General features: G+C 43.2%; 1 protein-coding gene across 1 annotated transcript; it reads right to left on the bottom strand.

The window, feature by feature from the left end:
• Nucleotides 1–3,371: 3,371 nt before the first annotated feature.
• LOC105989448 (anionic trypsin-2-like) lies at nucleotides 3,372–9,443 on the bottom strand. Its single transcript, XM_013021541.1, has 5 exons — nucleotides 9,439–9,443; nucleotides 5,592–5,783; nucleotides 4,387–4,640; nucleotides 3,850–3,986; nucleotides 3,372–3,588 (listed from the first exon to the last, which is right to left on the bottom strand). Exons 1-5 carry the CDS (start codon nucleotides 9,441–9,443, stop codon nucleotides 3,439–3,441), a joined length of 738 nt encoding a protein of 245 aa, XP_012876995.1. The 3' UTR covers nucleotides 3,372–3,438.
• Nucleotides 9,444–13,109: the final 3,666 nt, after the last annotated feature.

The raw sequence follows: 13,109 nt of genomic DNA, 5'->3' as shown, positions 1-13,109 counted from the left end.
TAGGATTAGACAAAAGGAATTCTTCTGAGCCAAGTTCATAATTAACACTTCTATGATTAGTAACTTCAAGTTTGTGTACCACTGCTTTTTGTGGGAGAGCTCATACTGTTTGGGCCTTAGACAATTAGAGATCTCTGAACTTAGTTAAGAGCTATCCAAACATTAGATGGTAAGGGGTACAGAGCTGAGAGCTATGGCCAGTTGGAAAAGATGATACAGCCATCTTTGTATTAGATCAGAAGTTATGCTGTGATCCCCCACTGGCATTTTTACAAATTCACTATCTATCTGTCTTCCAGACAGCTTGCCAACCACGATGCCACCATTATAATGTGAGGAGAGCTTTTCCCACTTTGCTCAGCATTCTCCAGAACATTCACTCCTTTCCTTCCTTTCACAGAATCATACCCAAACAATCAACTATGACAACAACAACCATAATATTCAAACTGATTTTCTGTCTCACAAGACAGTGAATTGTGAGGACAAACGTGTAAGTTCTTAACCAAAGTAAATTAAATATTCTCTTTATGGTTGTTTGGCTACACTGCCTTTGGAGAGAGCACTGGCTGTGATACATGCACCTTTTGCTTATTTGCTTTGTATGGCCCTTCTAGTGACCCAGGGATATTCTCAGAACCAGCAGATTTGCATGTGCTGCCATGCACTCTGTGTTGCTTCCTCTATGAACTCCTATGAGAGAATTCACACTGGATCTTCTGCCTTGGGTTTCTGTGGCATTCTATGATTTCAGCTGAAGAAGCTGTACATTGCAAGTATTTTTTTTTATCATTTGTACACTTGCATGCATATAGTGGTGCTCTTTAGTTCTACCATATAACAGATTTCTGACACTGTTTTTCCCTCCTGAAATTGCTTTCCAATTTGATGATCTTCACTGATGGCAAGCAATCATTATAGCTTTTTTTGGGGGGAGGGGGTCCAGTCGTGGGGCCTGAACTCTGGGCCTGGGTGCTGTCCCTCAGCTCTTCAGCTGAAAGCTAGTGCTCTAACGCTTGAGCCACAGCGCCACTTCCAGCTTTTTTTTTCTTCTGCTTATGTGGTGCTGAAGAATCGAACCCAGGGCCTCATGCATGCAAGGCAAGCGCTCTACCATTGAGTCACCTTCCCAGCCCCTATTGTAGCTTTTTATATCTTAGCTTGGCTTCTGACTGTAAGGAGCCCTGTGATTTTTTCCCCCAAACTTTCCACAGAATTAGCCCCTTCCAATAGCGCTGCCAGCATTTTACTATTGCAGGTCCCTAGAAAGAGAAAAAAAATATTGACACCTCTGACTCCCAAAGCTATAGGATCAGACAAGACCTTTTTCAGGTTATCTTTGGACAGTGTAATGGTGCTGTACTTTGGGAGAAGAGACAACAACCCCAGTGCAGTTCACTGTTGAGATTGCAGGTCAGCTGTCTGGTGAGGTTGCACTTTTGCAGGGTGCAGTGCTTGTGTTTTGTAAGTTCCTTCCTTTCTTGTCAGTCTCATTCTCTCTCTGCCCAGACAATACTCCTTGCTTGGTCCTGTCAGTAACACAGTGTGCTTTCTTACCTTCCACATGCCAAGTCACATTCTCTGAGGTATTTCAGATCTCTATGTGTCTCTGGTCTTTCATTGTCCTATCAGTTCACACCCTTTCTTAGATAAGTGCTGAGTTTTATAAAAACTGTTTTCCATTCTTTAACATTTCATAGCATAATCCATCCTATTTGGGAGACAGTTCAAGCAAGTTGCAGCTGCAATAGAGCTGGAGCAAATGTTCACAAGTCCCTATGTCAATCCCCAAAGTGAAGCTTTGTGAGGTGGCTCATGACTGTCATATGAGCTGAGAAGGAAGCATGAATTGGAAGCACAAGGACCAGGCCAGCCCTGACTGTATGAGAAAGGATGAGACACATTTGAAAGGGGACAAAAACTAAAAGGGTTGATGGCTTATAGAGTACTCCTCCTTTCCTAAGTGAAAGTTCTTCAGTTCAACTTTAAATACTGACAAAAATTTTAAAAAGGGAAGAACAGAAGAGAAATGATAGTAGGCATGATTGCCTATACTTATAGTGCAAGGAATGAATTATGTGAAATAGATCATTTTTCTATGAGCTCTTTTCTTATGTGCCCTTTGGAGAAAGTATGGATATTTAACTATTTTCATGTGTTGTTTTTGCTCCTTACGCTGGACTAGTAAGAAGAGAAAGTTGAGAGTACATTGAGAATCGGTTGTAAGCTTTCCCAGCTGGCTAGCACCTAGGACCAAGAAGAACTCAATAATTGTGCCACATTGAGTGTAGTTGTGTTTCCTGTGTCCTCTTATGGATGCACTCACAATGGTGCCAGAGCCTCAGGACTAGATATCTGTCCCCTCTCAAAGTGTCAGGGCTTGTGTGAATGAACTGTTGTAGACATGAAGCCTTTAACATAAAGTGGCAACACCATAACATTTTGCACCTGCAATTCGGCATAGTTCTGGGAGACATAATGTCTTGGAATCATTCATACCTGTTCTTCCACTGGTTCCCCAGTTGTGGTCCTAAATGGAAGATGACCATTGTCCTTTCAGAATCCCAGCATGGCCTCCCAGCACAAGGAGTTCTTAGTGCTTTTATCTTGGCCCCTACTGAGCCTAGCTGTCCAGGCCATTTCGTGATCTCAGTGTGTCTGGCTGACTAGACACAAGATAATGTCATGACCTCAGACTCTAAAGAATTCAGCTCAGACAAGACTTTCATGGGTAGCTCTGTGGGTAGCTCCACAATAATGCAACCCCCTCCCCACCAGTTCCAGTTATGGAGAAGAGAGAACTTAGTCAGTGCCAGCTTATATTGAGATTCCAGCTCTCATGTATGTCTAGTCTGTACTTGTGCATGGAGCTAAGTTCTGTGCTATAACAAGTTTCTGAATTTCTCATTTTTTGTTCTCCAACATGCTACACTATTAAAATCCCATGTTCTATGCTCAGCATTCATTTTCCCTCCTTTGCTCCATAAAGTCTCTTGAACTATTACAAGTCTCTGACTGTTCACAACTAACCTCCCTACTTTTCACCATCTGCCAAGCATCGCTGTACTCCTGATTCTACCCCCAGAAAAGACAGTGAATGCTGGGGTTTTCTAAGATATCATCATGTAGTCTCCCTCTAAATTTCCCTTTCTGAGTCAAATTAAACAGCCAGAAGATATTTACAGAGATATCACATTCATGAAATAAGTCCTTCTTGATAGAACAGATCTTTGTCCTCTCATTATTTTTGGATACCATCTCTCCATCTGCTCATAGAGGACATATTTTGGGAACTAGGTGTCTCTTCTCATCTCTCACCATGAGAACTCATTCAGGATGTTTTCCTGGGCAAAGGGATTGGACAGAGAAGGCACAGACACCAACAGTGAGGACACGTTTGCTTTATTTGCATAGTGATTGCAGAGGGCCGGAGGGTTTTCAGTTGGCAGCGATGGTGGCCTGGATCCAGTCCACGTAGTTGCACACTCTGGTGTACACTCCAGGATTGTCCTTCAGGGCACAGCCATAGCCCCAGGAGACGATTCCCTGGAGCTCTCCACTGCACACCACAGGACCACCAGAGTCACCCTGGGGAGGGAGAACAAGTTGCATGAGAACATGAAGAGTAATAGAGCAACTCACACTCAGAACTTAATACCTCATCCTGTATAGCTTATAGCTCTCTCATGGAGGCCCATTCTGTGCTCTTACTATGAAGAGGACATGCAGTCAAATGGGCCTTGCTCACTTGTCAATGGAGTCCTGCATGGCGCTGTAGCCATTCAGCATTGCAGAGGGAGGGGCTGAGTATGGTCAGGTGTGGTTGTGATGGGGAAGGGACTGAGTCACCTGGCAGGAGTCCTTGCCTCCCTCGATGAAGCCAGCACACACCATGTTCTTGGTGACCTTCCCAGGGTAGGCGGCTTCACACACACTCTGGCTCAGCAGGGGGGCATCCAGACACTGCAGCTCATCTGGGTTGTTCACTTTGAAGGACACACGATGACAATAAAGAGAAACAAGGAGAAATGACATAATGTCAGACAAGCCTGCGCCCAGTCCTCCAGTGGAATGTGGTGGAGAGTTACTGAGAACCCCAAGGTATTAAGCACCAGTGTGGAACCTTGGTTTGTGTTCCCAGAATGACAATCTCTGATTCTTATTTCAAGAGTTAATTGCAACACCCCTCTATATGTGTTTTATCCAGAGTGTAGTTGTCAAATTCCTTGGGATTGCATGTCTCTCAGGTGCCAAAGGAGCCTTGTGTATAACAGGTCTTGGAATCTATTTGCAGACTATAATCAAATAGGTTGCAAGTGAGAGACATGTTAGGTTCTGGAAGACATGAGGACAGAAGCTTGTGGACAGGTGAAGGGCTGTGCTCACCGCCAAAGCTCAGGGTGTTGCCCCAGCCAGAGATGAGGCACTGGGTGCCAGCAGGTGCACAGGAGGTGGGCAGAGCCACAGGGGCCACTTGGGAGTTGAGGGACACTGGGGAGGACAGCTTGATCAGCATGATGTCATTGTCCAGGTTCCTTGAGTTGTATCCAGGGTGGCGGATGGCCTTGGCAGCCCTGACAATCTGCTCACTTCCCTCTTGGACATTGATGTTATGTTCTCCCAGTCTCACCTGGATGCGGCTGTGGGGAAAAGGAAGCAAGGTGGAGCCCTTTCTCTATTTCCCTGGACACCCTGGGTTCAGTTTGCTGCAACGGTTACCAGGCCTCATCCTAGGAGCAGCACATGGATGGTGGGTGGGTGCTGGTGCACTGGTGTGAGTGACAGGTGTGTTCTGCTTCAGAGACTGGTAGAAGGGAAGGGATGAAGTCAATGGCTACAGTTGGAGATTGACTTCAAACTACAGTTCCTGGAGCTTTCCCTTCCATCTAGGGTGGTGGGCAAGAAACATGATTCCCCTTAGACTCTGAGACTTTGCTAAGTCATTATTTTGAAAACGGCTTTTGTGAGTTATATTCCTTGGGACTCAAGGTGTGACCCTGAGAGCTATAGCTATAGCATCCTCTGTGTCCCTTTTAGATACCCAGTTCTCAGTTACTACCTTAGATGGAATGAAAGTCAGTGGAAGGCAAACTGTCCAGAGACCTGTTGTGTGCATACACGTCCTGGTTGGACAGCCATTCTGATATGCACTTATAGACTTAAAACTCTTGTTGGAGAAAACAACTATCACCCCAACTTGCACATTTTAAGAGGAGGAGTAGTAAGGATATAAATTCACAAATATATAGTCTTCATCTTCATAAGTTGCTGTTTTATTCCAGCATTGAATACTCAGGTTCTTCATCATACTGGCATATTTTCCTTGCTGGAGTCCTGACTGGTTCTTCTTGCACCACATTGCTTTGCTGCATTTGTGACCAGCATCCCTTGTGTGTTCATTTGGATTGTGGGAAGCTTCCTAGTCCATGTCCCTTCTCACCCCCACCTTGTGAAATCAGTTGCTGCCAGTAACTTTTTCTCCTCTATATCTCCTCACACACTCATCCACTCCCTGCAGCCCTTCCCTGGAAGGACCCATGCTGTTGCAGAAACCAGACTGTGGGTTCAGCCATGTGTTGTCTGGTACTTACGACTTGTAGCAGTGGGCTGCAGACACCACCCACTGGTCATTGATGAGGGAGCCACCGCAGAAGTGGTAGCCAGAGTTCAGGGACACCTGGTAGGGCACAGAGTTGGGGGCACAAGTGTAGCCCCCGACGATCTTGTCATCCTCATCAAGAGGAAAAGCAGCTAGTGTAGAAAGAGAAGAAAGAGAGAAGACACTTTAGCTGTATAATGAGAGTGGAGCCAAAGACTTGTGTCTGCTTCCTTCCTAGTGCTCACAAAGTCTATAATCAAGCTGTACCTGGGCTCACAGAGTAAAGTTGTTCAGAACACCTGCGTCACCTAGACACCAAAGGAAGGAACCTAACCCCTTCTAGAATTGCAAGATGAGCACAGAGGAGCACTTTCAGAATATAGGCAATAGAATGCATTGAGAATTCCCTTGTATTTTCCAGTTGTCTACTCCTGTCTGTGACTGTTCATTCCCTACAAGATGCTCCTGCATCTAGATTCTCCCATACTCCAAATCTTTACAGTGACAATCCACAAATTGTAGACCCACAGACCTTAGAAAGGCAAGGGACGCTAAGACAAGTTTTCAGCTTAGCTGCGTATCTACCTCTCTTACTGTAATCTATGAATTTGTACCGGGTACACATGTTGCAGACTTTCCACATAATTTCATAATCGCAAGGGTGTATAGACACCAGAATTAGATATTCAATCTCTGTCCATGAATTTGGCGTTCAAAAGATTTATGTTGTAGCAGTCTCAAAGTGGATGGGTTCCAAGTACAGATTAACATGTATTTTATGGACAATTTCCACCTGACCTAGCTTTCCAATCCCTATGATCAGAGCTCTGAATCAGATAAGTGATGGGAGTAGAGGTGGGCTGAGGGAGAAGGTTAGAGAGATGAGGCCTAGAGCCATGAAGAAGGGAGGGCAGAGACCTCAAGAGGTTAATGGAATATAAGCTTGTGGGCAGGATGGGTCCAGCAATACCCAGAGAGCACATATTCTCCTGGTGTGGGAAAGACAAGGTCCAAAGCAAAGCATGGAACTCACCAGCAGCTCCCACAAGGACCAGGATCAGGAGTGCACTCATGGTGTGAGAAGGGTAACTCCACAGTGATCCACACCTGTCTTTATATCCCCAGGATGGAGAGGAGGAAACAAAGCCCCACCCTCAAAAGTCACACCTGCATCTTTACCCACTACCAAGCTTTGCATCACCTGTGATATATTTGGTCAGTCTTTGGATTGGTGACATAAATGTGATAAGGCAATGCATCTCTTGAGGGCAGAGGAAAAACACCTGTTTTTCTGTTTTTTTTGTTTGTTTTTTGATTGATCCTTTGATGAGGATACCAGGCAAGGTAGAATTGAAGACCTCACCTATACATCTGGGGTTTATTAACCATGAGACTAAGAAATAGGAGTGGGGATAATGTAGTGGATCTTTACATGCCCTGAGCTCCCGGTATATTGTATCATTTATTGTCAGAGTGTTCTCTAATGTTTAGCTGGTTTGAATATATGGAGTCCTGGAACCACAGATACTAGAAAGAAATATTGTCTAAGTCTCTTTTTAGTCATCATAAAGTTGCTCTTTTCAGTCTATAAACTGTTACTGTGGCCTTGGTTGATGTGACTTACAAAACCAGGAGATGATGAGAAGGGGTCTGAGGGGTTGCTTAGGCACCGTGATTTGGTGTTTGTCTGGCTCTCCTTTCAACTGAGGTTCAGGATGCCCATTGCTTTTCAGGAGAGGAGTTAAAACATAAGTAACACCTGAATCAATAAGCCAGACAAGTAGAAGAGTAGTTTATACAGTGACTCTTCCTCAATGTCATGATTCCCCCATCTCCCATTGACCTGTCTGTCAAGGGTATGTTATGATGAGCATTATGGTCAGCCTGGAAATCGTCTCTGAAGATACTGAAAACTGTCTTCCCTGATTGGAGTGGAGAGTTTTACTTGTATTATATGTCCTATATTGAATATTAGGAAAGGTTTGTCCAATGGCCCATTGCTTTTTGATGAAAGGATCGGTGGTAAATAGGTAGATTTGCACATCAGTAACAGGCAGATAGTTTGGCTAATATGGTGGAATTTGAAATTTTCTATTTTAGAAGGAGGGAGGCTATTTTACTGGGCTTAGTTTTAGGTGAAGTTTCCTGCAAACATGCAAATTTGAGCCTGCTATAGCCAACAAGACTCAATCCTAAGTTTAATGTGTTATAACCTAGTCAGAGGGCCTGAATTTCTTGGTTTGTAGTCACTGCTGAATTCTCCAAGCCAGTTGCTGCATTGACTAACAGGTCTGAGCAGAGTTCGTGTATGATATTCTACAATATAAGAAAGGTGGAAATGTTCTGGATGATGCTGAATAAAGTAGGGAGGCCTCAGCTCCAGTTCCAATGAAGTAATTTGAGAAGGCAAGTAGTCTGAAGGATGGAGGATATAGAGTGAAAGCACATTTGCTGCAGTGCTAATACGGGGCTGGCTCTTAGAACAGCTCCTGGCCAGATCGTTGTGGTGTCCGGGCCTCCTTCTGCACACCAGAGATCCCTGCTCAGTGATCTCAGCTGCAGATCTGCACTCCCTCTGAAAGGCTCACATTTAAGCAGGAGTCCCCCGTTCGTGCCTAACCGATACTTGAAATATCCCACCACTTCTCATGTGCATTGAGTTCTACAATGTTTACTGTTTGTAAGTATTCTCATTGTGTACTTTCAGATTCTATTATTTTGTTTCCATCATAGAACAAGATGTTGTGACAAACAGAAAAAAATCCACACTTTCTTGTTATATAGCTTAAAGTAAACTAGTCAAAATTCCTGAGGATAACAGGAAGTCAGGGAATGTGCTGGAAGGCGAGACTTATGGCAGGTAGCACTGTCAAGTTTGTCTGGGCATCAGGCCAGAGGTCACCAGAAGGCAAAATATGTGTCCAGATTCCACTTGACATTTGCCTTTCGCTAAAAAATGTACTGTTAAATTAATATTTCACTGAACACGTTGTGTCAGCAGCTGAACTTTCCATGATCCCTGACTTAACTGGCCAAAAGCACATCCCCCCATATTCACATGTAGCTGGCAGAGTGTGAGCAATGCGGCTTGTGGTGTCTGGTTAGGAGCTGATATTCTTCTGTTGCTTAAGGTGTTCCTGTGCCATTTCCTTGCTGTGGAGTATTCCTAAGATCACTTCTTTGTACAGAGTTGTTTAGCATCTGTACTAGATACACTAGTCAGATGTCTCAAAAGCCCCCTTGGTCAAGGATATGTAGTTACTATAAAAAAAGGGAGCTTTCCACTGTCTATCATGGTCTCACCCCATCTATAAAGGAATATACAAGGACATAAAGATTTTATTGTTTATATGTTTATTTCATTACTCATTTATCTTTATCTGTTGGTTTTTGTGCCAGTGTAAGGACTTGAACTTAGGGATACCACTTGCATCACATCCCCTCTTCTGTTATTTTGGTGGCTAATTGGAAATAGCCTTCTCACAGATTTTTCTGCCTGGTCTGGCATTGAATCATGATCCTCAGATCTCAGTCTACTGAGTAGCCAGGATTACAATTGTTAACCACCAACACCCAGGAGAAATGATTATTATTTTTTAATCCAAAGAGTGAAGTCCAGCCATTTTAGTTTGTTCTGCCCTTATTTAAAACTTGGGATAAGCTTTCTTCAAGGGAACATGAATGAGTTTACAGGCTGTACAGTAGTTACTGTGGTCTGAGAGTACTCTTTCTAAACTTAGGTAAATAGGGTGGTTCTGGGCAGCTATTCTAATTGGAATTTTATCTTATTTGGGGCATTATTTATTCCCAAGAAGAGTGTCCTTTGAAGTCTTATTTACGTCATACTCTGTGTCCCATTTGTTCCTTAGCAGTTTCAAACTGTTTTAATTAAGGCAACAGAAATTAATTTTGTGGTGTTGGTTCACGACCACTCCTGGCATCAGACCACATCTACCTCTTTTCATCCCATTGTCACAAACATCAGTGGTGTAGCCGCCTTCTTAGATGAACAGATTGCTTATTTGTGGTGAAGAGCTTGCTCAATTCCATCCAGATATGAATGAATGAAGTAGATTCAAGCAATTCCAGTTTTAGACCTGCACATTTTAACATCAAAAACTGTGCCTCCATGCTCAGGCCTAGGACCAATGGAATAGTCTTGAAGACCCAGACATGATCCCACAGACAAATGGCCATCTAATCTTCGATAAAGGAGCTAAAATCATCAGATGGAAGAAAGAATGGTGCTAGAAGTGGCTATACACATGTAGAAAATTGAAGTTAGGTCCTAATATATCACCCTGCATCAGAATAAACTACAAATGAATCAAGGACATTGAAGTAAGAGCAAAGATCATGAAAATATTACAGGAAGGCATAGGGGATATGCTAGGGCTCTGTGGCACAGATTGAAACTTCCTAAATAGAGATCCAGAAACACAACAAATCCAAGAAAGCCTGGATAAATGGGAGTGCATTAAAGTGCAGAGCTATGTCAAAAACATAGTTAGCAAAATAAATAGAAAGTACACAGATTGAGAGAAGAGCTTCACTAGCTGTACAACAAACAAGGGCCTCATATCAAAAATATACCTAGAAAGAATGGCATTGCCCATTTGTAAGGAAATGGAAAGACTTGGGAAAAAGTCATATTAATGAAGTAAGCCAGACCCAAAGAAACACAGGCTCCATGGTTTCCCTATTGGTAATAATTAGCATATGTCTAGGATAGTCCTAGCAGAGGATCACAATAGCTCATTAGCCATGTACATAGGGCCATACAAAATGATGCTAATCGAAATGACATGGAAACAACAGGTCTGTTTTTGGTTGTTGGCCTTGTTTTAGTCAATGTACTATATCAAGTTATTTCTTTTTATTTTATTCCATTTTTCTTCTTCACTTTGGTTTATCCTTAGAAATCACTGTCTTTGATTCTAGTACCCTGTATCTTGTATATACGTCTATCTGATTTGGGGAAGGGAAAGGGAATAGCAAAATGGTGAAACAAGGACAAAGGCAGACCCGATGCAACAATGATACTCACAAGACACTATGTTGGAAATGAACTTTACAACTTGGGTAGGGAGGGAGAAGTGGGAGGAAAGGGATAGTGGAAGAATAACAAAGGAGTGGGTAACAATGTTCGACAAGAAATGTATTCATTACTTTACCTATGTAACTGTAACCCCTCTGTACAGCACCTTTACCATGAAATAAAATAGTTTTAAAAAGAAAATCATGCCTCTCTTCCTCTCATCTGATACTCATCATTGATACTCACCAAGGTGTGTGTTCGAGATACCATTGTCTCCTTTTCACAGGTGAAATATTTTAACCTGCAAAGTACCTCGGTTTGAAAAACTAAGATTCAGAAGCATTTTTTCTTGCTAGAGAATTTATTGAAAAATGGTTAAAATATCAAGTTTACCCAAAGACAAGAGATTTGGTGCAGGTGGCCTCAAGGGTTTCCTGGGCCTCAAGCCAGAGATCACCAGAAGGTAAAGTATACACCTGGATTTTTGCTGGCATTTGATTCAATGCCACAATAGAATATTCAATTAATATTTCACTTAGCACCTTGTGGCAGAACCTTAACTTCCCATAATCTGTGAAGCATCTGGCCCGTCTCTACTTCAGGACAAGCTTCTTTGAGCTGACAGGTTATGGGAGGCGTGTGGGAATGTCAGCCTGTGCTATGTGAATAAAAGGTGATATTCTGTTATGTCACCTTAGGTGAGGTGGTTGTCCACTTTCACAGCTGAAGAATCTAAATCTGGGGAAGTTCAGTGACTTCTCTATGATCAGTTGGTTAAGCAATACAGAAATGATGGCAAGTCCTCACCCTGAAAACATGTTAATTTCTATACTCTTGCCACACACAGAAACCTTTTCAGTCTCTCAGTATTTGAAAGAAGACTGTTTCCTCTCTATTACTTTATAATTGAAAAAGCTACTGTAACAGAACAGAGGATACTGTGAGGAGAAAGGAAAGAAGGGAGGAGAGAAAGAACATTGGGAATCTAGGAAAAGATGGCAGAACAGCTTAAGAGCATGGAGCAACAGAAAGGTGAGCACAGAATAGCAGGACAGTATCCAAACCCCACCTATGATTTCTTTGAGGTAAGGCAGGAAAGTGAAGCTGAGGCCACAAGTTGAACATGCATCCAGCAGCCCTGGAATACTGGATGGTCTGTTCTAGTTTTAAGACAAACTCCTGTTTCTTCCAGGCCTTCAATCTGTGGACAGACTTGGGGTTGCAATGATTCTTCTTGCTCAGTAGGCTGGCATTGGAGAAGAACTCCAGTCAACGGCTGCCCATGTCTTAGAAGGCTTTAGCCTTGTGCTCCCTGGAGCAAGATCATGTAATTTGAGGCTGAGTTACTCTGAGGAACTGAAAACAAGGGGCAATGTCCTATCAAGAAGCCTGAGCTTCCTTCACTGCAGTGTTTCAATGTCTGTCCCAAGAGGCAGTTGTGGAGAATATGAAGACTGGATGTGAACTCACCCCCAAATTTAAACAATAAACAAGTTTTGCTGATGAAAGTGTGTTTAAGTCACAGCCCCTGTAATTGTGCTCTGGATTAAGGTCTGCTTTGTTTAACAGACCACCCTGAGCCTGAATTCAGGGCCTGGATTTTCTTTGTTTTGCTCAAGGCTAATAGACTAACACTTGAGCCACAAAGTCTGTAAGACTTCTCTCCAATATACCACCAAAAAGCCTGAAGTGTGGCTCAAGATCTGCACAGATCTGAAGTGCTCATTCCACTTCTTCCACTGCTTTCCCAGTTTGTGGTCCTGGATGGTAGAGGACCACTGTCCTTACAGATTCCCAGCATGGCCTCCCAGCACAGGGAGCTCTCAGGGCTTTAGTCTTGGTCCCTACTGAGCCTGGCTGTCCAGGCCATTTCCTGATCTCAGTATGGCTTTGCTGGGCTGGAATGACTAGACAAAGGATAATACCACGAGCTCAGACTCTAAAATAGCTCAGACAATAGCACACCCCAATTCCAGTTGTGAAAAAGAGAGAACTTGGCCAGAGTCAGCTTGTAATATGATTCTAGGTCTCCTGGATGTTTAGTCTGCACTTGTGCATGGTGCTAAGGTCTGTGCTATGACTGGAGTTTCTAAACCCTTCTATTTTTGGTCTCTATTCCAATATTCTTCACTGTTACAATCCCACGGTCAGTGCTGGAACATTCATTTTCCCTCCTTGGCTCTATAAAGTTTCTTCAACTTTTATAAGTCTCTCATTGCTGACAACTACCCTCTCTATTTTTCACCAGTGGTAGTTGTGTTCCTGACGCATTGATTCTTCTCTGAGCATTGATGCCCAGAGAAGACAATGAGGGCTGGGGATTTGTAAGATATCATCTTGCAGTCTCCCTCCAAATTTCCTCTTCTGAGTCAGAGTGAGGAACTCACAGGAAGTTATCTACAAAAATAATGGTGGCAGTCATGAGTCTCTAAGCGGTAAGGGAACAGAAACTCAGAGGATAGAACAGATCAT

The sequence above is a fragment of the Dipodomys ordii genome, unplaced genomic scaffold, assembly GCF_000151885.1.
Source record: "Dipodomys ordii isolate 6190 unplaced genomic scaffold, Dord_2.0 Scaffold56, whole genome shotgun sequence".
In the NCBI taxonomy this organism is placed as follows: Eukaryota; Metazoa; Chordata; class Mammalia; order Rodentia; family Heteromyidae; genus Dipodomys; species Dipodomys ordii.
The sequence above is the reverse complement of the archived record's forward strand: the minus strand, read 5'-3'. Positions and strand labels throughout refer to the sequence as shown.

What these genes read in the sequence shown, in the direction of transcription:
- LOC105989448 (XM_013021541.1), bottom strand. An exon ending in GCAGCCCACTGCTACAAGTC is followed by an intron (nt 4,641 to 5,591) that starts GTAAGTACCAGA and finishes TTTTCCCCACAG; the next exon opens with CCGCATCCAGGTGAGACTGG. An exon ending in GAGGCAAGGACTCCTGCCAG is followed by an intron (nt 3,589 to 3,849) that starts GTGACTCAGTCC and finishes CTCCCTCCCCAG; the next exon opens with GGTGACTCTGGTGGTCCTGT.